The following is a 24,146-nucleotide window of genomic DNA, read 5'->3' on the forward strand; positions in this document are numbered from 1 at the left end:
CCCAACCTCCTACACCCGGTTGTGGCTGCGGCGGGAAGGCGGCGGCGGCAGCGGCGACACCGACACCAGCTCCGGGAGTCAGTGACTCGGGCATGGACGCGCGAATAGACCAGGAGACCGCGCAGTGGCTGCGCTGGGACCGGGTGAGGGCCGATCGCCGGCTCCTGGGTTCCCGGACGCGGCGGTTTGACTCAAGGGGCGCCGGGCCCAGCTTCCTTCCTCCCCTACTCCGCTGCACCGAGTCTTTTCGGGAAAGGCTGTTGCGGGACGAAGGCAGTTGTGTGGCCCGCTTGGCTGCTAAACCGGATAGAGGAGCGAACTGGGGCGGGGTGACCATAGCGGGACTGGGGCCGGAGTAGTCGGGGCATGAAAGGGTTTCTGAGGCTCTGTGACCGCCTGCGCATCCTCATCCGTCCAGAATTCGCTCTGTCTAGCCTTTCCCGGGACCCGGACCCCTCCACCGTCTAGAGCACCCTCCTCGACCGCATGCTTGCTAACGGGTCTCTGGTGGCCCGGGGTAATCGGAGTTTCCTAGAGGACATTCACTTCCCTGGAAGGTGACACAGGTTACACTTTGTCCCAGCTGCACCTTTCTGCTGTAAACTGTCTTATGGCTGAAACAGTTAGGTGGCCAGCTCTGGACATCACTTCCTCTGCCCTCTACAAGTTCTTTCCGACCTGTGCTTTCGTATTTCCCCATAATATTCCTCTTTCCTGTGTTCAGTGGGCCTTGTTTCTTTTGTTGTTATTCCTGTGTGAACTTAAACGAGGTCTTCCTCGTCTCTGAAGTGCAACTTATTTCTCTCGTACACTTTCTCTAAACAGCCCGGTCTTTTCCTTCCTGGCTCTTACTGGGATTGGAAGAAACAAAACCAGCAACCCCTTACAGGTTTGTTCGTTTCATGTCTGTTGGTGTCTAGGGTTGACTTCAGGAGGTGAGACCCGCGCAGGTAGACGGAACCAATGCCCAGGGGGTAGGGCCTAAGTTGTAGTTAAAAGCTCTGCTTTCAGATTCTGTGTTGTTAAATATGGAACCCTTCCTTTTAATTTTCCACGGGCCCCTGAAAATATGTAACTTGTGCTGTGTGTTCCTGCTTCCTCCCGTGTCTACCGTACCTGTACATAGTAGGTCCCTGAAGCATTTGTTAACTGGCAGAGGGTGAGAGTCTCAGAGAGGCCATTCCCCACTCACACCTGTGTCCGCCCATCCTATTTCCTGGGTGCCAGTGCCAATTCCTTGAGGGAGTTTTTCTTTTTCTTTTTTCCTGGAAAGTTAACCTCGGGATGCTTAAGGGAAGGAAACTGTTTCCATATCTGATAACTTAGTAACTTAATATGTGTGATAACTTAGTAGTTTGATTTGTATAGATTCTCCTAGCGCTGGGGTTAAGGAAGTACTGTTCTGTACTGGGCTATTGTACCACCTGACTAAAGGAGAGGGGAAAAAAACCACTTTGCTCACACGTGGAGAGGTGAACAGTGCAGCTCATGTCATGGTGCCTGGGAAATAGAGAGGATGCAGAGGGAGGCGCTGGCAAAATATGTTGCCTAGCGACAAGCCCCAGTAACCTCTATCCTCCAACTGGCCCCCAGTTTTTACCTTCTGTCACCTCCCCATAATTCCACCATGTTTTGAACCCATCAAAGGAGTGACCTTCTGATTCTGTCAGAGCCCATGGTCTAATTACCTTTGGAAGCTACTTCACAGACACCCCAGAAGCGAACAGCATTGCTTTCCTTGGCCCTTCTCGATCTCTTCAAGTTGAGACTCAGACTTAGTCATCAACCTCCATAAAAGAAAACCAGAAAATGTAGTTACTCCAGAATATGGGATCTGTCTAGGATTGGTATCTTCATGGGTAGAACTGGAGGGAAACTGTCCTTTTCTCCTTTGGAGATGTTTCAATGTTCTTTTCCCAGTCAGAGGGTGTGTGTGTGTGTGTGTGTGTGTGTGTGTGTGCGTGTGTGGTGTATAAATGTGTTTGTGTGTATGTGCTCATATTAATGCAGAAGTCAGAGGTCGGCATCAAGTAGATTCCTCAGCTACTTCCCACCTTGGCTTAACTGACTGACAGCCCACTCTGCGCATCCATTGCCTGTAGCATTAGTCTTACAGATGAACTCTGCTGAGCTAGGCTTGTTGGTGCATGCTGGGGCTGTGAGCTTGGGTCTTAGAGCTTGTCTCGGACGCATTTCACTGACATAGCTGACTTTAGTCCCTCTCCGTTTCTATAACTGGAGACAGATGCCTCTCTGGGAAGGACCCATTCATTTTTTCAGAAACACACCCACCAGCTGAAAGCACCTGAGCTGCTGACCCACCACGGTGGCAAGGCACCCGTCGCTGTGTCCCCTGCCGTGTGCTTCCCTCTCTTGCCAGTTTCCATCACTCCCAGGTCTGACCTTATCTCTGCTGCCCTCTGGACTTTTCATCATCTCCCTGATTTGTTCCTCAGGCTGCTGAGTCTTTTCTAGATATCCAAGGTCAATTAGGACTTTTGAAATCTACAGTGGAAGCCCTGGATATTGGGTGTGGCCAGGAAGCCTGTGTTTTCTCACCCACTCAGCCTGTGTTTGTTGAGCTCCTTTTGTGTACCAGCTCTGAGATTTTCCTTGGGGGCACCAGGCAGTTTAATGGGTAAGATTGTTCTCTGTGATTGGGATCTACTGTTTTTAATCAAAAGGCTGGTCCAGGTTCCTGTTGAATCCGGAACAATTTGGAAACATAGGCTTGACTCCAGGAAGCCAAGGTTTTATTGCAGCCAATCTCAAAGTTTAATTATGGGGTCTTATCTTGTCCAGTGTTCATTGAGTGGCTGACACCTGGAAGCACAGGACTGCTTACTCCGGTAGTCCTTAGCTTTCAATTTAGAAGCTCATGTGGAGTTAGGTAATCACTCTAGCTCTCCAATCTTAACATCTCCTTCAATTCTTACGCAAGGAAAGCAAGGCCATGTATGGTGGATTTAAATGATTCATATTCCTATCTATGTGCAATTAATGTAATAGAATAGGCACTAGACTGATGTTTATCGTGCAGTTAAGCATGCCACTCAATCTCTGTAGTATAAAATACTACTAAAAGCCATCGACTATTATTGGCCTGACTTAAGAGTCATTGAAACTTGACTAAATACAAAGAAAATGCTTTGTTAAAAAAAAGATACAAAACAACTATAAAACCCCACAAAATTAATGGTTTAGTTAAATTGACTGACATTGCAAATTGCGCAAGAGAGGTTCTAGCTGGTTCCACTTTTACAGACGGGGAAACTGAGTACTCAAGAAGCTCCATAGCCTTCGCAAGCCCGGGTTTGTAAGTGATGGGACTGGGATCTCCCTACTAATTTTTTGTTTTTGTTTTTGTTTTTTTGTTTTTTGAGACAGGGTTTCTCTGTAGCTTTGGAACCTGTACTGGAACTAGCTTTTATAGACCAGCCTGGCCTCGAACTCACAGAGCTCTGCCTGCCTCTGCCTCCCGAGTGCTGGGCTTAAAGACGTGCACCACCACCGTCCGGCTCTAAATGTCTATTCTAAAACAGCACCTTGTTCATTTTCTCTAAAACTGCTTACCAAAGTAGGAAAAAAAATAATAAATCATACTATCAAAAACATCAGAAAACGCAAAAGCCTGTATATATTCAGGTTTTGCCTAGAGGTTAGAATTACCTGTGTGAGTGTGTGTGTGTGTGTGTGTGTGTGTGTGTGTTGAGGGGGTGGCCGACTTTGCAGGTTTTCTGTCCTTCTTTTAACCAAGCTGTGCCTAATACATCCATGCTTGTCTTTCAGAATCCCTTGACTTTGGAGTCAGTGAAACAGCTCATCGCTGAGGGTAATAAAGACGAGCTACAGAAATGCTTTGGCGCCCGGATGGAGTTTGGGACAGCTGGCCTTCGGGCTCCTATGGGAGCAGGGATTTCTCGAATGAATGACTTGACCATCATCCAGACCACACAGGTACCATGATTGTCTTTCCTGGTATCTCCTGATGCACCTGATAGATTTAATTTGTTTTAATTATGGATATGTTTTTGGATCTGACAGAGTTGACAAAGTTCCCACTATTTAAGCTCTGAAATGAGGCTTGTGCAGTCCTTGTTTAAAAATTCATCAGCTTTCTATCCACCTTCTATCCGCCCAGCCAGCCAGCGTTTAGTGAACGCCTGCTGATTGTCAGGCAGGGTCAATTGATATGACTAACACAGATTCCCTTGTGGCTTATTCCTGCCACGTTCTGTCAACAATGAAGGTCAGCATCACAGGAGTGAGATGTTCCATCAGCTTGGGGCAGGTAGTGATAGCCCCAAACTGGGTGGGTTTGATTTGTGTAGCCAGTTATACCCTGCAAACTGATTCTAGGGCCTCCTTTAGAGCTGGAATATTCAGTATTAGAAACAAGCAGATCAACAAATTTTCATCAGTTAATTGGCAAAATCATATAAAACATATTGGGGGGCTGGGCGGTGGTGGCGCACGCCTTTAATCCCAGCACTTGGGAGGCAGAGGCAGGCGGATCTCTGTGAGTTCGAGACCAGCCTGGTCTACAGAGCTAGTTCCAGGACAGGCTCCAAAGTCACAGAGAAACCCTGTCTCGAAAAACCAAAAAAAAAAAAAAAACCATATTGGGTTTCTCCAACTCAATGGGTTCTCAATCTGTGGGTCCTGACCATCAGAAAACACATATTTCTAATAATCTTAGGAACTGCAACCCTCCTCAGTAGCAAAGTTACAGTTATGAAGTAGCAATGAAAATAAACATATGGTTGGGAGTTCCCTAGGACCAATCAAAATACGTGTTTTCCCATGGTCTCACGCCACAGGTTGAGAACTTACATCACAGAGCAAAGAAGAATGTCTGAAATGCCTGCTAACTCTAGGCTGGCGCTGTAGAGGAAGCAAGGACTAAGCTCTTTGGCAGAAATGATGATTCAAGTAACGCTCCAAGCAAAATGCTTATAGTATATCCATAGCATGCAATGTATGCTAGACTGTGTGGAGAGACTAGAAGATAACCTTGGGTGTCATTTCTCAGGCACTATCCACCTTTGCTTTTGAGATAATCTCTAACTGGGCTAGAACTCTCCAAGGAGGCTAGACTGGCTGGCCAGGGAGCCCCGGGATCTAGGAGCTACCTCTGCCTCCCCAGTCAGTCCTGGATTTGCGGGCATGTCCCATGTCTTCTTTTGTTAAACTTGGTTTTTGGGAATTGAACTCAGGCCCTCAGGTTTACAAGGCAAGCGCGTAACTTCGCATGTTTTTAGTTTATTGAAGTCATACAAAGGTCCTATATGGTGCATATTATTGCTGTTACTACTTATAGATGTGGAAACTGAGGCATCGAAAGGCTGAGGAACTTATCTCTTCCTCGGTAGGGGCACAGGCGGGTGCAAGTCCATTTTCTGGCCCAGAGCGTTGACTTAATACCTGACGCTGAGCCACCTCTCACCAGACCTGGGCTTAAGCCATGTTCTGGGGCTCTTTAGGTCTGACACTAGCCTTGCTCTTGCTCATCTCTGTGTTTCCGTCGAGACGATGGAGATTCTGAGTAAGCTGGTCTGAACCTGGAGATAGTTGATTCTAGCTGCTCAGCACAAAATCTGACTTAGACAGAAAAAAAAACCTTTTCATCTAACTGTTCAGTCTGCGTAAGCACTGCTCCCCCCAACATATGAATGATGTGGTTCTATGAAAGTGGTAAAAATATAATTTTGGAATGATTTTTTTTTTATCATATATATGAAATATGTGCTTTTAACCCCTGGGCTATTTTCAGGGATTTTGCAGGTACCTGGAAAAGCAGTTCAGTGACTTGAAGCAGAGGGGTGTGGTGATCAGCTTCGATGCCAGAGCTCACCCAGCCAGTGGAGGCAGCAGCAGAAGGTATTTAGGTTTTTGCAGCACTTTGGGGATGGAGCCAGAGACATTTTTCAGAAAAGGATTTTTTTTAATATTTTCTTTTATACTTTTATTTTTAATCACCGTATTAATAATTTGACTTTTTAAAAAATGTTTTTTAATGATGTGGATATGTGCATGCATGTGAGTGCAGGTGCTCACAGAGGCCAGGGACATTAGATCCCTAGAGCTAGAGTCACAGGCAGTTACAAGCCTCTGTAAGACAGTAAGGATAGCTGGGCATTGGTGGCACACGCCTTTAATCCTAGCACTCAGAGGCAAAGGCAGATGGATCTCTGAATTTAAAGCTAACCTGGTCTACAGGACTAGATCAAGGCTAGCTAGGGCTGTTACACAGAGAAACCCTGTCTCAAAAACAAAACAAAACAAAATAACAACACACAAAAAAGTATAGATTCTTAACCACTGAACCATCTCTCCAACCCTTTGATTTTTCTTTTTAAATAACTTGACTTTAAACCCATAATAATTGCTTAACTTTTAAAAATGATGGTTTAGGCTGGGCCTTTAACCCCAGCACTCAGGAGGCAGAGGCAGGAGGATTTCTGTGATTTCAAGGCCAGCTTGGTCTGCATAGCAAGACAGCCAGGTCTACATAGAGAGAGAACCTTGTCTCAAAAACCAAAAATGATGGGGTCAGATCTGCTAGTAGCTTTAAAATTTATGCTTTTCTATTTAAGTTAAGAAAATGAAGTTATTTGGGTGTTTAAAAAGGTAATATTTACTCAAAGGAAAGAAACTGTCTAAATTGTCTCTGACTTGTTCCCATGTAATTTCTTCCCTCTTGTTCAAAAGCTTCAAGGCCTCTTCCTTTCTTGAACAGACTCCCTTCTCAGGCTGAAGCTTTGTGATGGTGCCAGCCCAAAGGGACTCCTGTTTGCTGTGGGCAGATGATGGTGAAGATAGTGAGACAGTCATGGTGGCAGGTTTTTGAATGTTGATTAGGTATTTAGGATCCGAATCCCCCAAATACCGTAGAAAGCATTTAAAATTGGCCCTCAATATTCACTAAGGCTGGTTCTAAGACAAGCTCAATTCCAAAACCCAAAGGTGCACAAATCACCTACACAACACAGCATATGGTTTGGTAAAAACCTGTGTACAATTTCAATTTGGAGACTATATCTCACCGTACAGCTCTTACTGGTACTGAATTTGTGATTCCCTCGTCTCCATCTCCTAGAGCTGCGGGATTACAGGCACCCCATCCCCCACACCCAGGCTTGGTGTCACAGCGCCTGGACCATTCTTTGTTGTGGGGCCTGTCCCATGCATTGCAAGGTGTTTGGTGGCACCTCTGGCCACTACCCGTTAATTTCTATTAACTGTCGATAGCACAGGCCCTCTCCCTAGCATAACAACTGGCCGTGCCTCTACATCAGAAACCTTGTGAGGAACAGATGAGCCCGAGGGAGAACCACTGAGCTAGGCTGAGATAGATAGTGTTGGCAGACTTTAATGCAGGCCTGGGTACATGCTCAGTGGCCTTGGACATGTGACAAGGTGACCTGTGAGGCCGTCATCCTAAACAGAGGATGGCAGGAGAGGACCCCCGCTATCCTCAGCTTTGGGGTTCTGTGCCAGTGTACACATTAGAAAAAACATCTTCCTTCTCTCCCTACCGTGTGCAATCTTAAGGTGCGGTGGCAGGGGCCAAGGCTGTAGTTCTGTTAGTAGAGTGCTTGCCTAGCACGCATGTGCACATGAAGCCCCAGGGTTCCAGCCCAGCAAGCTTGTTTCTTGTTCCTCCCTACCGCCCGCAATCCTGACCCCGACTCTCCTGTTTCTTCATTCCTAGGTTTGCCCGACTGGCTGCGACTGCATTTATCAGCCAGGGGGTCCCTGTGCATCTCTTCTCTGATATAACCCCCACCCCATTTGTGGTAAGTAACCCTTCCAGCTTCTTGTCACGGGACCCAGGATGCTAAGTTTTATGGGCCTTGGTGTTGCTGGGTTCGGCTGTTTTGGTGACAGACAATTCCCTGATGCATGCTGGGCCAATCCCTCTCTCTCTCTAGGGCAGTTTTACCCACATCCTCATAATGTGTGTCTGGTGTGCAACTTTTCATTCCGAATTGGTTTTCTCAAAGTCTAATAAGGGTTGCGGCTATAACTCAGTGATAGCATAGGCAGGGGCCTGGGTTCGAGCTCCGGCACCAAAGGAAAGACAAGATACCATTTTATTTTGTTAAACTTTTGTCTGAGTTCTGATTTCTATTGCTGTGAAGAGACACTATGACCACAGTAACTCAGGGTTAGTTAAATGTTGGGGTTAGGGAAACATTTAACTGCGGTGGCTCGCTTACAGTTCAGAGGTTTAGTTTATTGTCATGGCGCGAAGCAAGGCAGCATTCAGGCAGACATAGTGCTAGAAAAAGAGCTGTTCTTGCATCTTGACTGATGAGCAACAGGAAGTGAACTGAGAGACTGGGCATGGCTTGAGCATATATGAGACCTTAAAAAACCCACCTCCACACTTCCTCTAACAAGATCATACCTACTCCAAAAAGGCCACACCCCCTAATAGTGCCACTCCCTTCAATGGCCGTTTTCTTTCAAACCACCACAAATTCAATGAATCTTTTGGCAAATTAGCAAAATGCTCATTTTTTAAAACTAGAGGTAGTTCTTCACTGCAATTATCACAATTAGGGAATCTCTTGGGTCTAAACCTTAGTCTACTTCTCTCAAACATTATATTACTGTGTCTTTGAGCAAGTTGGTGTATAGTGGTATATTATTTGTGTTTTAATAAATAAAGCTTGTCTGAAGACCAGAAGATACTAGTCAGCCATACAGACCAGGCAGTGATGGCACACATCTTTAAGCCCAGGACGTGGGAGACAGAGGTAGAAAGATCTCTGTTAGTTCAAGACCACCCTGGGCTACACAAAATTAAATCTGTCTAAAAGAGAAACAGAGCTCACACAGAGGTGATCCCAGCACTTGGGATCCCATGCCTTTAATTCCAGCACCATGGAGGTGGAAAGAGGAGCAATATGGCTGGGCGTAGAGAGGAATATTGTATTCTATACAATCTAAGTGTCAGAAGCTAGCATACTGTAAGAGAATTGAATGACTGTCTCGTGAATCGTAGAATGGTTCTAGCACTTTCTTTGGAACAGGGTCACGCTATGTAGCTCTGATTAACCCCGAATGTAGGCTAGGCCGACTTTGAATGTACAGTGATTCTTCTAGGTGCTGGAATTTCAGACATAAGTCACCACACCTCCTGGCTCGTTCTGCCATTTCTCTGTACCAGGTCAAACCCCCAAGGAGTGTAATGTAACTCCAAGGAGAAAGTTATGGCAGAAGATAGAGAGGATGGGGGGTTCAAATCTCGGGTTTCCTACGTAGAAATCTCATTGGTAGCCAAGCACAGAGTGAGCCAAGACCCTTCCGCCATTTTGGCACGTTGTCCTGTAAGGGTGGGAACTGAGTTGAAATGTCAAGGCTGGATGTTAGCCCTGGAGTGAGAGGTGAAGAATCTGAGTACACACTCCATTGTCTCAGCGAGTAAGAAAAGGGAGGGAAAGGGAATGGGTACAGAGAGTAGACAGTGCCTCAGCTTCCTTCCTGAGCAAAAGCTTTGACTGAATGCAGAGTGGAGGCATGGCCCATCTTTGTCTTCAGAGAGTTTTCTAACTCTAAGAAGAAGACAGAAGGAGGGGACCTGGGAAATAGTTCCCTGTTTTGTGAGAATTATGAACCTTCTAGAACTTTGGGCAGCCAGTTATAGTTATGAGACTTTAGTAGTCTCCGCTTAGCCTCAGGCAGAGTAGTCCATGATAGTGGAAGCCGCAGATAATATAAAGGTTTACGCAGCTTGAAGCCTACAGTTCATTCCAATGAATGTTTAATTAAGGGTATAAAGGACTAACAGCAGTACCTAATAATAAAATAGAACGGTTGTAGCAGTATCCTGGCATGAGGTTATGTGGGCGTGGGCCCTGCTAAAAGAGTTAAGGCAGATACTCATCTTCCTGGACCTCGAGTGACTGAAATAGAACAGAGCAAAGCCACAGATGAGGGGGATACCACGTGTTACTTGATGGCACGCAGGATGCTGAGTGGTGTGTTATGATATCAGGGTAATAAAGGGGGATGAGTGGGCCCAAACCATGCATACTAGGCATTTCCCTTCTCTCTAATCTTTGCTGACAACTGTCTCCTGCCCTGTCCAGCCCTACACAGTGTCACATCTGAAGCTCTGTGCCGGGATCATGATCACTGCCTCACACAATCCGAAGCAGGACAACGGCTATAAGGTACCCTCCGCTCTCTCTTCACACGGTGCTCTTACAAGGAACCCTCACCCCTTTTGCTGTTTGGAAGTGGGTGCTCTGCACACTGAACCTGCTAAATGGATTCCTGGCTCCTCTAGGTCTACTGGGACAATGGAGCCCAGATCATCTCTCCACACGATCGAGGCATTTCTCAAGCTATTGAAGAAAATCTAGAGCCCTGGCCACAGGCTTGGGACGACTCTTTGATTGACAGCAGCCCCCTGCTTCACAACCCCAGCGCTTCCATCAGTAATGACTACTTTGAAGACCTTAAAAAATACTGTTTTCACAGGTAACTGGACCGCGAGTTCACCTGAGCTGATGTGGTTGAGCCGGATTCTGTGTTTGGTTTTAGTTTTGTCCCTCTTCTCTTGGTGCATACACTATAGCTACATATGCAAGGGCCAGGGGCCCCCTTTTCTTAAAGGAACTGATAACAATCCTCATGACCTTGCCAGCTGCATGGAGCCTGTCTTCGCCTTTCAGAATTGCTGTGCTAGTATGCAAACAGCCTAGGTGACCAGTCAAAGAAGCCGCTCTAAGATGGCTTTATTTACAAAATTGGGTGGCCAGCCCATGGGCCAGTTTGAAGTATAAACCTACATGTTTGTGCCTGTGTCTATATATGCTAGTATGGATACAACTCGTGTGTGTGTGTGTGTCTGTGTGTGTGTGTGTGTAATAGATAGATAATAGATAATGCATATGCATTTGCAAAGTTGAAGGTGACCAGCAAATTGCCCTCCAAGAACAGTTGGTACCCACACCTGCAGCCTGTGGTAATAACATAGGACCCATGTTTGACCCAGTGCTCAGCCTTATCAATTTATCATATCTCCCCATTTGTTCGATGAGAGTAATATCTCCTTTTCACTTACATCCCTTCAATATGAAAACCTTTTTCATGTTTATTTGATGTATATTTGTCCTTTCTATGTATTTCTTTGTTTGTTGTCTTCTTTATTTATTTAGGAAAAAAGTCATGTTTATTTCAAGTATCTACTTTCCTCTTGTTGCTTTTGAAACTTTTTATTGAAACCTTAACAATCTTATTAATATTTGGTTGTCTTTTAATTTTTGGTTTCTGCGTTTTATTTACGCTTTAAAAGACTCAGATTTTATAAGAGAAAAATTCTGCCATTTGAACTTTTGCATTTGCATTTTGTGATATTGAACCTTTCAAGTCATTGGTCCTTTTTGATTCCATACAAAGGACATAGCTTAGGTTGCTCTGAAAGGTCACAACTGTGCCATCAGCATATGTGAGAGATTCCATCTTACTAAGGCGCCCAGCCCTCCTCTTGAGAGCCTTGCTTGTATCCCTTGTCGTTTTCCGTTTTGTCCTACTCCAGGAGTGTGAACAAGGAGAGCAAAGTGAAGTTTGTGCACACCTCTGTCCATGGCGTGGGTCACAAGTTTGTGCAGCTGGCGTTCAAGGCCTTTGACCTTGCTCCTCCTGAAGCTGTCCCCCAGCAGAAAGATCCAGATCCTGAGTTTCCAACTGTCAAATACCCAAATCCTGAGGAGGGTAAAGGTGTCTTGGTAACCTACTTTTATTAAATAATGGACTCCTCCTTTTATACGCTAAGCCAGTGGTTTTCAACCTGTGGGTCGTGACCCCTTTGGGGTCAGACTACCCTTTCACAGGGGCCTAAGAACATCAGAGCACAGATATTTGCATTATGATTCATATCAGTAGCAAAATGACAGTTATGAAGTAGCAATGGAAATAATCTTATAGTTGGGGGTCACGATAGCATGAATACTGTATTCAAGGGCCACAGGTAAGGAAGGTTGAGAACCATTGTTCTAAAACCATTGTTATCAAATCCATTATGTTTTTGTGAGTTTTTAATGTGCTGAAAAAATGAGTTATATCTCTGGAAATATGTATATCAGATGGACATTAATTTCTTAAAGGAACTTTCAAACTTGACATCTTACAAGAGGATGTAAGAGCTAAAATCTAAGATATTCTTTAAATTTTAAAGAAATATTTATTTGTATTTTATGTGAATTGGTGTTTTTCTACTTATATGTCTGTATGAGGGTGTTGGATCCCTGCGGAGCTGGAGTTACAGACAGTTGTGAGCTACCGTGTGGATACTGAGAATTGAACCTGGGACCTCTGGAAGAGCAGTCAGTGCTCTTAATTGCAGACCCATCTTTCCAGCTCAAATTAAATTAAATTTTAATTGATAGCTTCTTTATTGCCAAGAATGCATAATAATAGAACAGAGATGGGGTTTTTAATTTTTAATTTTAGTATTTATTGTTAGAGAACATTATTTACAGTATGGTTCACATACCATTCTGAAAGGTTAGATGATACTGAGAGAGTTGGTTTGGTCTGCTTTGTGTGACCAGATACACACAGTGCCTAGAAATTCCAGTCCAGTCACAAGGCTGCCACAGTTTGTGCGGTCACAGGGCAGGGATGGGCTGTACATTGGAACTCTCATCATCTGATCTCCAACTTAGGAAGATAAAATAAAATCTGACTAAGCAAAACCAGCTCCAGGAAAGAAAAAAAAAAGCAGAAAACAAAAAGGCAGAAAAGAAAAAACAAAACAGCAACAACAAAATCCTGCAGCCCTAATTTTGTGGCAAGCCCTTTATAGCTCACAAGACCATGCACAGAAAGACCAAGGTGTGCTCTGTGTTCCTTAAGTAATTTTTATTTTCTACACTTGTTTTCAGACTTTATCTTTCGCCTTGGCTGACAAAATCAAGGCCAAAATTATCTTAGCCAATGACCCAGATGCCGACAGACTTGCTGTGGCAGAAAAGCAAGACAGGTAAAATTACCTTTGTTTATGTGTGTCATGAAAAATAATGCATAGAGGCCTGGCGGTGGTGGCACACGCCATTAATCCCAGCACTTGGGGGGCAGAGGCAGGTGAATCTCTTGTAAGCTCAAGGCCAGCCTGGTCTACAAGAACTAGTTCCAGGACAGGCTCCAAAGCTCCAACGAAACCCTGTCTCGGAAAAAACAACAACAACAACAAAAATAAATCAGAAAAATACGCAGAAATCCATCTTTAGCAATAATAATATGTTTCTGGGAAGGTTGAGTTTTCCAGGTAATTATATTTGTTTCTACCGCAAAACCTCTGGTGGATTTTTCTAGCAGCATGGTTTTCTGAGCCTACAGGCAGGGGATCACGACATAGAGCAAAGCAATCCAGTGCACGCTGGGAATTGAAATGACTCTTTGCGGCCCCCTCATATTGGATTGAATTTAGTATGTGTATGTCTCCATGCCTGATAAGGCAAGGTCCTTTTTAGGATGCTAGTTTTGCAGTTCACTTTCTGCCAGTGAATCTGATAAGGCACTGGACCTTCAAGGCAGTGTTGAGTTTAGGGGGAACAGACAGATGTTCAAACTATAGACTTTGTCAAAGATGGAAATCCAACCATCCTTGGCTAATACCATGGAAGCTGCTCAGATGTTTGTGATGTGGTAGGTCCATTTCAGCCCAGTAATTTAAAGACCGGAACAGGTGTACAGAAAGTATTCCGAGCTTCGTTTGCCTAGCTCCAGGGACTTCTGGGCCTCCCTAGAGGTTGCTAAGACATAGGTCCTGTTTCCTCGCAGTGGTGAGTGGAGAGTGTTCTCTGGCAATGAGTTGGGGGCCCTGCTGGGATGGTGGCTCTTCACGTCTTGGAGAGAAAAGAACCCAGATCGAAGCACCCTCAAAGACACATACATGTTGTCCAGCACTGTCTCTTCTAAGATCTTGCGGGCCATTGCCTTGAAGGAGGGCTTCCATTTCGAGGTAAGGTGACTTTGACTTCCGTGTTTCCTAAAACAATGTTTTTCCTTTCTTTTCATTTTGTCTTTTATATTTTGAGACAGGGTTTCATATAGCCCAGACTGGCCTAGAACTTCATATATAACCCAGGATGACCTTGAACCTCTGATCCCCACCCCCCTGCCTCCACCTGCCCATTGCTAGGATTATAGGCACGCACCGTGACTCCCAGTGTCTGTGGAACTGGGGCCAGCACTCTGCCAATTGAGCTGCATCCCCAGCACCAAACATTTCTTTTGTCTTTTGGGTTATCCCTTTAGGAAACATTAACTGGCTTCAAGTGGATGGGAAACAGAGCCAAACAGCTAATAGACCAGGGGAAGACGGTCCTGTTTGCATTCGAAGAAGCTATCGGTAAGAAGTAAGAAAGAGCTTCACACAGATTGCTCAAGACCGCTGCGCTCAAGACACTGGGCTAAATTGTTTTGCTTCTGTTTGTTTGGTTTTTGAGACAGGATCTTATGTAACCCAGGATGGCCTCAAACTCTGTAGCCGAGGATACCCTTGAACTCCTGACCTCCTGCCTCTGTCTCTGAAGTGCTAGCGTACATCACCACTCTCAGTCCAGTGTAAGCTGATCACACTCTGGTCCGCTGGGGGCTCAAACCCAGGACCTTCTGTGTGTAAAGCAGACACAATAGCATTCGTATCTAAATTCTCCAACACCTGAATGAAGAACACATGTGTGTGCCAGGCTAGCCCCTAACATGGAATAGCCAGCAGGCTTGCCCTCCGCGCGGCCTGTTCCGGTGCTGTCAAAGAATCCACTCCAGAGCTGTGTGTCTACCGCTTTGTCTGCAGGATATATGTGCTGTCCCTTTGTTCTGGACAAGGATGGTGTCAGTGCAGCTGTCCTAAGCGCAGAGCTGGCAAGCTTTCTAGCAACCAAGAATTTGTCTTTGTCTCAGCAGCTCAAGGCCATCTACATAGAGTAAGTGTCTATGGCGGTGGTTCCCAACCTTCCCAACGCTGTCTCCCTCATTGTAAAATCATTTCATTGCTACTTCATAACTGTAATTTTGCTACTGTTTTGAGTCATAATGTAAGTATCTGATATGCAGGATATCTCGTAGGCGACCCCCAAAGGAGTCATGCTCCACAGGTGAGAACCACCGGTCTGTGGACTGTTGAAGGAATGACGGTTGTATTTCAAGTGCTCTAATTCTGGTGACGTGTTCTGTCTCTTATGAAAATCAAGGTCACCTCTTCCGTTTAATGGGTCACCACTAATTAGTAATGGCCGCTTGTGGTTGTGTGAGTTCTAGCTCGTGAGAACATTGCACGAATGGCTTTATCGAAGAGCGTGACTTTAAGTAGTCAAAGTCATCAAAAGATTAAAGGCATCGATATTGTAGCCAGGACCGAGTGCGCCTGTGTGGCACGGAAGCTGCTCGGGCAACACAAACGGTAACCTGTGCAGCACAGCTGTGTTCCATAATAAAGCCGTAACTTACCTAAGCAGACTGGTCTACAGTAGAGCACTGATTCATAGTCTCACTGTGTGTGCCTGTCATTCAGGGAACAATCTCGGCTTTCGTTCCTCGGCCGTGACCTTCTGATTGATACTGTTCTGCCTTAGCCTGGAGTTTGACAAGCAGGCGTGGCTGGCTGGCCATCAGGTCCCAGGGATCTGTCTCTGCCTGTCTCTGTCTCCCGAGTGCCGGGACCACAAGCATGCACCTCCATGCTCATCTTTATTTTATTAGGATTCTGGGGATTACTCAGGTCCTCATGCTTGGGACTGAGTTAGCGTCATGAACTGAGCTACTCTTCTACCCTGGACCTCTTTGTCATTTGCCTTTTAAGTTTATTCATTTCTGTTTTATGTATGTGGGTGTTTTGACTACCTAAGTCTATGCACCATGTATGTGCCTGGTGCCCACAGAGGCCAGAAAAAGTTCACTGGGTCTCCTGAGATTGGTGCTGCGGATGGGTAGGAACTGCCGTGAGGGTGCTGAGAGCTGAACCCCGGGTCCTTTGGGGGAGCAGCTGATGTTCTTAATCAGTGAGCTGTCTCCAGCCTCTTTTCTTTTACTTTTTTTTTTTTTTAACAATTATTTCTTTTGTGTATATGTATGTGGGTGGGCGCACACATGCTACCAAACACACATAGAGGCCAGAGGACAACTGAGAGCAACAGTTTCTCTCCTGCTACCACGTGTGTCTGAGGGTCAGCTCAGGTCATCAGGCTTGGCCGCATGTGCCTTTACTCACTGAACCATTTTGCCATTTTTGAACCTTTTTTTAAATGTTAGATTATTCTTTTGAAGTTGGCTAGAGCTACCTGTCTCACTTATTTTAGAATGTGCTAGCTGGTACGTATCTTGCAGTCTACAGAAATTTCTGTGGCTCATTTTGCTTAAGTTTGTGGGGTTTTTTATTCTCTTACAGGTATGGCTATCACATTACCAAAGCTTCATATTTTATTTGCCACGATCAAGGCACCATTCAAAAATTATTCGGAAACCTGAGAAACTATGATGGGAAGAATAATTATCCCAAAACATGTGGCAGGTTTGAAATCTCTGCTATCAGGGACCTTACAACGGGCTATGATGACAGTCAGCCTGATAAAAAAGCCGTAAGTCATGTTGTTTACTTTGATCAACTAATTTATTTTGTGTTTACCATTTCTACAGTTGGAACAGATTCATTTATTCACGTGGCAGGCTGAAGCTGACTTGGGGCACTCAAGTGTTGTTGTAGTTTTATCCGGGAAATTAGAGCTGGTGCTGTGAAGCTCAGGGGTAGACTGCTCGCTTAGCATACACAAGGCCCAGGTTAGACCCCTAGCCTAGAAAAAAGAAATCATGGGCTAAAATTGCAAGTACCTCACAAGTCATCTGTGATAAATGGCATCCAAAGTCATTCTTTCACACTCAAGGAAATTGTGACCCAAAAGAGCAGTGACTGGGGAAGGTCCAGGTGACATGAGACTTTGGACTCTGGATCAGCTTTCCCTCTAACTCACTTAGCACATGCCACTCCAGAGAGTGTCTGAGTCACGTGGAGGATGTGTGACTACTAGCTGGTATGATGACACATACCAGTACATCTTTAAATCCCTACACGTGGCGGATAAGACAGGAACATCAGAAGTCTGAGTCTGAGGCCAGCCTGGGCTAGGTCATGAATGGTGTTGAAGGCCACTCTGGAGTTTCTCATTGAGTAGGCTTGAGATAAGGACAAAGAATTTGCACACCTAATAAGATTCAATGCCCTTCGACCAAAGAATGGATAAGGAAAATGTGGTATATTTGCACAATGGAGTACTACACAGCAGAAAAAAAATAACAACAGCTTGAATTTTGCAGGAAAATGGATGGAGCTAGAAAACATTATTTTGAGTGAGGTAACCCAGACACAGAAAGACAATTATCACATGTACTCACTCATAGGTGGTTTTTAAATATAAAACAAAGAAAACCAGCCTACAAATCACAATCTCAGAAAACCTAGACAACAATGAGGATCCTGAGAGAAACATACATAGATCTAATCTACATGGGAAGTAGAAAAAGACAAGATCTCCTGAGTAAATTGGGAGCATGGGGACCATGGGAGAGGGTAGAAGGGGAGGGGAGAGGCAGGGAGGGGAGCAGAGAAAAATGTAGAGCTCAATAAAAATAAAAAAGAAAAATATTCTAGATACTGGTCCACTCTGGGAGAACCACTTGTTTTCTGAGAATCTGGCCTTCTCTGACTGCGCGTGGCCTACTCACTGGAAAGCCCATGCTGCCTTGGGATCTCTCTAGAGCCAGAGGTAGCAGAAGTGCAGGGCTGGCTGTGCCCAGATTAGGAGGAGAGCAGGAATAGCCTGACGAGCTATTAGATGTCTTCCCTGATTTTTACCTTTTTCTGTTTTGTTTTGAAATTTTCATAGGAACACAGTATATTTATAAGAGATAGATTACGTTAGAAGGATTATAGTGAAGTAGGATAGTGTATTGCCACATTGAGACAACCAACCATCCTTCCTCTCAATTGTTTCTCCTGGTGTTTGCCACCAGAACTTTTGTCTCTCTCATGGAGATAAAGAATCCATGCCTATACTTCTGACATTCGGTAGCCCCTGCCTGTCCTCATGAGTTACATCTGAGCCTTGACTACAGTGGCTAGTCATTACCAAACCTGTTCAGTATATTCTTCACAGGGCTTCCTACTGTTCATAAAAAGTTGCATTTCCTAGATTTTTATGCCACTGTCATTAGTCCTCCTAAAAGTCTCCCCATGGCATTTTCCACTGCTCTCAGGTCTCAGCTACTGTGTGGGCTTCAGTCCAAGTCCATTGGTCATACCCCCCAGCCTTCCATGCCGCCCGTGCCCGCTGTCCTCTGGATTGTATGCACAGCTGTCATTCTCAGAGTGCCGTTGGCCAAGGTTGAGACCCTCATGCCTGACCTTCTGGTGTCTTCCTGCATTCATTTTGCCTAGACCACATCTAATTGCTTTCTGGGGTGGTGGTAGTAATTTTAGGGAGACTGTTAGGATTGAACATGTTTTGCTTTTTGCTCTCACACTTCCGCAGACTCAGAGTTTGAAAGCGTTGCTCCGTGGTTGCTCAGTGTCCAGGCACTGTGTTCAGTATCTGTTCATCTATTTAGTGAAGAACGGAGTCAATGTGTGATGCCCTAAAGGACATTAACACCATACTCATCATTTCTTCACAACTGATTTCGTTCCCTCAATGAGAACATGTCCTCTGAACTCACTGTTGTAAACTTTCTGTGTGTTGGTTAGCATTTCTGTCTGTTCAGGGTTGTGGCCACTTATTAGATTTGTCAGACTGCAGCAAAACACCCAGGAGAATCAATTTCAATGCTGAAAGGTTTGGGGACTCACTGTTTCTGTCAGTGGTCATGTGGCTCCCTTGTTCTGAGGCCTGTGGCAGTGTAGAAATCTGATAGAGCAGTAGAAGGAAGCTGGTTACTTTGCTTGTTACAGACAAGAAGCAGGAAGAGTACAGTAAGGAGTCAGGGCCAAGTTAAACCTTCAAAAGTGGACTCCCAGAGACCCACTTCCTCCAAGTGTCTGTAATGGTAAAAATAAAATGACGCCATTCCCCAGGGGGTGTGTGGGCCACAAGGGGCAGCGGGTCCCAGGCAGGGAGCTGCACAAAGCTGCAGCGGATGAGAGACAGAGATAGGCACACTATGTTGAGTGAGGTTGGATATTTATTTAGTGGGTTATGAAAGGTAAGAGAGAGGGAGAAGGGGGATGAGGAGAGAGAGGCAGAGAGAGAGAGAGAGAGAGAGAGAGAGAGAGAGAGAGAGAGGAAGAGAAACAGAGAGAAGCTTGGGGAGAGGAAAGGAGAAGTTACCTCTTGTGAAAGAGGCAGAAAAGAGAGAGCTCTTAGGAAGGAAGATCTACTTGCCTAGGCCAACCAGGGAGGGAGTGGGCAGGACTTTTCTCTTAAAGGGTCAGGAAAGACCATTACAGTCCCTATCTTCCACAGTTCCAGGCCTTCTCAGGACACTGCTAAAATGCTACATTATCAATGCATTAAACCATTGATTAGGTCAAAGTCCTTTTGAGCCAACTTTATCTGGAAATGCCCTGACAGACACACCCAGAGTGTGCTCTATACCTTTCTTAGTCTCATCTCAATCTAATCAAGTCAGCTGTCACAGTGGGTCCTTTGGTCTATGGGCATCATTTTCTTTAGGTCTCAGTTTTCTTGGTGATATATCAAGGAAGGGTAGTGGTTGACTGGCTTCTTAAAGAGTTCCTAGGTAGATGCTGGCTCTCCAGGACTGCTACCTTTCCTTCTTTGTTTCTTCTTGTCCCACTCTACTCCTTTTTTGAGGGATTTTCTCAGCTTTTAACTTTTAGTGTTCCTGTTAACTGTTAATTTCAATTCTTATTCCCATAATGGCATCCTATTATTGTTTTTGTTTACTGTACCTTTCTAAAGATTCTTTTTAAAAAAATTAAGTATTTTTCATCAATATAGCCTTGATTTCTTCCATTTTTTTGTTTTTTAAAACATTTTTTTTAAATGGCTTTTGTTTAGTTTTTGATTTTTCCTATTAATTTTGGACTTATTTACCCACTGTCTTTCCCTAAGGGTCTCTCAGTATCCTTTACATACTTAACTGGTTGTAAGGTTTGTGTGTGCATGACAAATGACCTAATGGGCTTTGGGGATCTTAAGTAGCAAGACAACTATTCTAAGACTGATCTTCACTTTGGAGCTATTGAGCAGAGCCTAACCCTAACTGGTTTCCTAGGGATGTAAATTGACTTGTCAAGGCCCTAGAGGTGTGGCTAGGGGCAGGTCTGGGACATCTCACTCAGTATGTCCCTTCAGACCGTACACTCCATGGTACCTGGTGGTCCTAGTTTCTGAGCCCTTTTGATTCAAATGCCAGAGAACTCATTCCTGGCAGGCAGAGAAGAGCTAGCAGGGAATATCTTTGAGTGTCTGGTAGCTTCTCTACAACCCTGTTTCTATGTTTCATTCCTACCTCACACCAACCCTTGGCATATCTGGTACCTCTCAGATATCAACCCAGCTGGACTGTGCAGAGCACAGTCTCCATTTCCTGTTTCTGTCCCCACCCTCAGGTACTGGGACCCCATAGTCACGCGTTTCATTACACCATTTCTAAGTCATTGTCTGCTTCCTGTCTTCCATGGTTGAGTGACCTCCGCATCAAGTGTCACCCGTCTTTGTTCCTCTTTGCCCTTGTGTTTATGCCTGTGAAAACACAAAAACTGTTCACTTTAGTGATGTTCTGAAGTTAACAACTGTAAATAAATCTGTCAGAGTTTTGTATAAAAAACAAAGCAAAAAAAAACCCTCCTTATGAATCTTTTATTTTTGACAAAATTCCAATTTACAGCATTGAGTTATGATCTAATTTTCTGTAGTACATTATTAAGCTGAAATAATGTGTTTCAATTTGAACAAAACCTTCATAACTGCTAATAAGTTTATGGAAGTAGAAAGCCAGTCTGTGAAGTTACTTAATGTTCACATATCACTAGGATTGCATTCTCTGACTTTCTAAGGAATGTCCTTGTAGCCAATGTATTCATCTGGTATTAATTTTCTTGCTTAATTGGGACAGATTCACCAGGTCAGAACAGCTGGTTACTGTCTCTAACTGTGTGACGTGTACGAATTAATTCCTAGGTTCTTCCTACCAGTAAGAGCAGCCAAATGATTACCTTTACCTTTGCCAATGGAGGCGTGGCGACCATGCGTACTAGTGGGACGGAGCCCAAAATCAAGTACTATGCAGAGCTGTGCGCTCCCCCTGGGAACAGGTATGACATGGGTGGTGGCGCTGTGCCTCTTAGCCCTGAGATGTGCAGCTTAGTCAGAAACTGTGGCTATACTATATTACTATAGACTACTTTAAATTTTTTTTGTTTTGGTTTTTTTTTGAGACAGGGTTTCTCTGTGGTTTTGGAGCCTGTCCTGGAACTAGCTCTTGTAGACCAGGCTGGTCTCGAACTCACAGAGATCCGCCTGCCTCTGCCTCCCAAGTGCTGGGATTAAAGGCGTGCGCCACCACCGCCTGGCGTAGTTAATGTTTCTTGCACCGTGAAGAGGCTTCTGTCTGCGCCCTTTCTGTGAAGGCAACTTGACTTCTGTGACCTGAGGACAAACAGTGTCATGAACAGTCTTCCAGGCAGACTAAGGACTTCACAGAGATGTGGTCAAAGTTGAGCAGGATTGAAGCACGAGGAAAATCAGGAATGTTTCCTCTGTGTTGTTAGATACAGACAGTATAGGTCCCTGGGGATGCTAGGACTAAAATTGTGGTTCTTTAAAATTCTTAGAAAAAGAGTAAAGAGTAATTTTATTTATTGTGAAAACCTTGGATTGAAAAACCTTTAGGGAAAAGAATACATATCATATCGCCTCCTGGGATTTTTCCCCCCAAAGTCTACAAATGTGTTCCCACACTAAAGTTCATGGAGTCCCGTTCTTTTCTGAATTCCACTGTCTTGAAGTTTAGTTTCAGTCTCACTAGGTCCATGAAGGGAACATTTTAAAATACAGTTTGTAGGGCCTAGAGAGACGGCTCAGTGATTGATATGTGAGCCGCTCGTGCAGAGGACCCTAATTCTTTCCTTGGTGACTCATACTCCATGTCACTCCAGCTCCGCAGACAACTGCATTTACATGTACACTGTGCATATTAAAAATTAATCTGCAAAATACACTTCTATATGTTTTAAATGTCTAATTTTGCTTTGAAGCTGTGGCTCATCCTTCTAATCCTTAATCCCAGCACTCAGGAGGCTGAGGTAGGAGGATTGTTGGGATTTCAAACTGAGTCTGGGATGCATAATAGGATCCTATCTCAAAACCAAGATGCTAATGCAGGACTCTGAGCCTTTGGAAGGCAGAAGCAGATGAGCCTCTGTGAGTGTGAGGCCAGCCTGGTATGCATAGTTACTTAGTGAGACTGTCTCAAAAAATAGCAAATCTGTGTACTTGTTTCGTGTTGGAATAATCCATTAATCTGAATCTCCCCCCCCCCCACCTTCTATTTTTCAGTGATCTGGAGCAGCTGAAAAAGGAACTAGATGAGCTAGTCAGTGCCATTGAAGAGCATTTCTTCCAGCCACAAAAGTATAACCTGCAGCCAAGGGCAGAATAAATTATCCCAGCATTGGACACGATTGCATTTACCTCCAATTAAGCGATTAAGCTGAACTTTTCTTTTTGTTTTTGTTTTTTTGAGATAGGGTTTCTCTGTGTTAACAGCCTTGGCTGTCCTGGAACTCACTTTGTGTAGTGAGTCAGGATGGCCTTGAAAACAGAGACCCTCCTGCCTCTGCCTCCAGAGAGCTGGAATTAAAGGTGTGTACCACCTCGCCAGGCTGAACTTGATTTTCAAAGCAATATTCATGAGGGCCAAGCCATCTGGACAATTACAAATAGTTACATCTTTCAACAGCACTGCCTTCCTGGGGTTTTATACTTTTGCCCCAAAAACTGAATAAAGAAAACATGACCAAACCAATCAAACTAATATCTTTATGAAAATGTTAAGTCTGGGCATTATCTGAATTTTTTAAATAAAGATTTTTTTTTTCAAAATTCAAAAAGTAGATTGTAAATAATATGCCTTAATTTGCATACACATATGTCTTCTGTGTAATTCTTTGTATGTGTAGTTGAAATAAACAGAAAACCAATATAGTTCCTAAGTTCCAGGCTCTTCTGATATTCAGTATATGTCAGGATCTCATAGAAGTAAACTATAATTCCAGTGAAAAAAATGCCTCACAGCAGGATGTGTGCATTTGCCAGTGAGAATGAAGGCAAGCAGGCAAAGAGCAAACCCTGCTTTCTTCCTCATTCTTTACACAGGTTGCCATGAGAAGGCGTGGCGCAGATTTAGGGTGGGTCTTCTGACCTCAAATGGTCTGGATTGAAGGTGGGTCTATTCACCACGAATGATTCAATTAACTCAACGTTGCTCACAAGTGTGCCCAGATGCATGGGTTTTTAGTTAACTCCCATATGTAGTCAAGCTGACAACCACGTACCCACCACAGCAGGTGAGAATCAGCGTTGGAAAAAAACATCATGGCTGCAGACGTCTCCAGGGAAGCAAGACACGATGACTGTCCACATCAATCCATAAATAAAAACAAGCAAGCCAGAGGCATGAGATATCCCAACATGATCCAGGCATGGTCAAGAGGGGGGGCATAGAATCAGGGAATGTGGGGCTTTCCACCTGCTCCTTTGTTCCTTGATAAAATCTGAGGTGCAAAGCTGCCAGCAATCTCTCATGTGGGACCAGTGAAGCCTTTTTAGCATCGGGCCAAATGTCGCTGCAGAATGGAGTTGGGCACCCAACCCAAGAGCCAGCTGTGTAGGTCCTAACTAGCAGTTGAAACCATTTCAACATAGCATTGTGCAATTTCTAAAGGGAAGTTAGGGTTGAAAGTTACAGAGATGGACAAGCCTGATTGTCCTTTAGTATACTGTTCTGTACACTGTCCACCTTCCCTAGAAAAAGAACAACCACAAAAGAAATTCCTAGTTGGCACGAGTGAGGCATGGAGCCGCTTCTGATATGGATTCCTGGGTTTAATATAACAACAGTCAACCGTGACCACAAGTTGAGGTTAGTCTGTGGGCTCAGGGCTCCAGTGG

At 44.5% G+C, this 24,146-nt stretch overlaps 1 protein-coding gene across 4 annotated transcripts; it reads left to right on the forward strand.

Annotated features, from left to right (window-relative positions):
- Window positions 1-23,180, forward strand: Pgm2 (phosphoglucomutase 2). 4 transcript variants are annotated; one of them, XM_057772933.1, is made up of 16 exons: window positions 25-143; window positions 826-889; window positions 2,457-2,638; window positions 3,790-3,957; window positions 5,774-5,880; window positions 7,715-7,799; window positions 10,101-10,184; window positions 10,301-10,494; window positions 11,555-11,744; window positions 12,903-13,000; window positions 13,801-13,981; window positions 14,278-14,371; window positions 14,819-14,948; window positions 16,409-16,598; window positions 21,156-21,289; window positions 22,533-23,180. In XM_057772933.1, exons 4-16 carry the CDS (start codon window positions 3,871-3,873, stop codon window positions 22,633-22,635), a joined length of 1,677 nt encoding a protein of 558 aa, XP_057628916.1. In that variant the 5' UTR covers window positions 25-143; window positions 826-889; window positions 2,457-2,638; window positions 3,790-3,870; the 3' UTR covers window positions 22,636-23,180. The 4 variants fall into 4 exon arrangements, with proteins under 4 accessions (XP_057628914.1, XP_057628916.1, XP_057628917.1 ...); XM_057772934.1 differs by lacking the exon at window positions 2,457-2,638; XM_057772931.1 differs by lacking the exons at window positions 826-889; window positions 2,457-2,638 and having other exon boundaries at window positions 1-143.
- The last annotated feature ends 966 nt before the right edge of the window (window positions 23,181-24,146 follow it).

The sequence above is a fragment of the Chionomys nivalis genome, chromosome 6, assembly GCF_950005125.1.
Source record: "Chionomys nivalis chromosome 6, mChiNiv1.1, whole genome shotgun sequence".
NCBI classification, from domain to species: Eukaryota; Metazoa; Chordata; class Mammalia; order Rodentia; family Cricetidae; genus Chionomys; species Chionomys nivalis.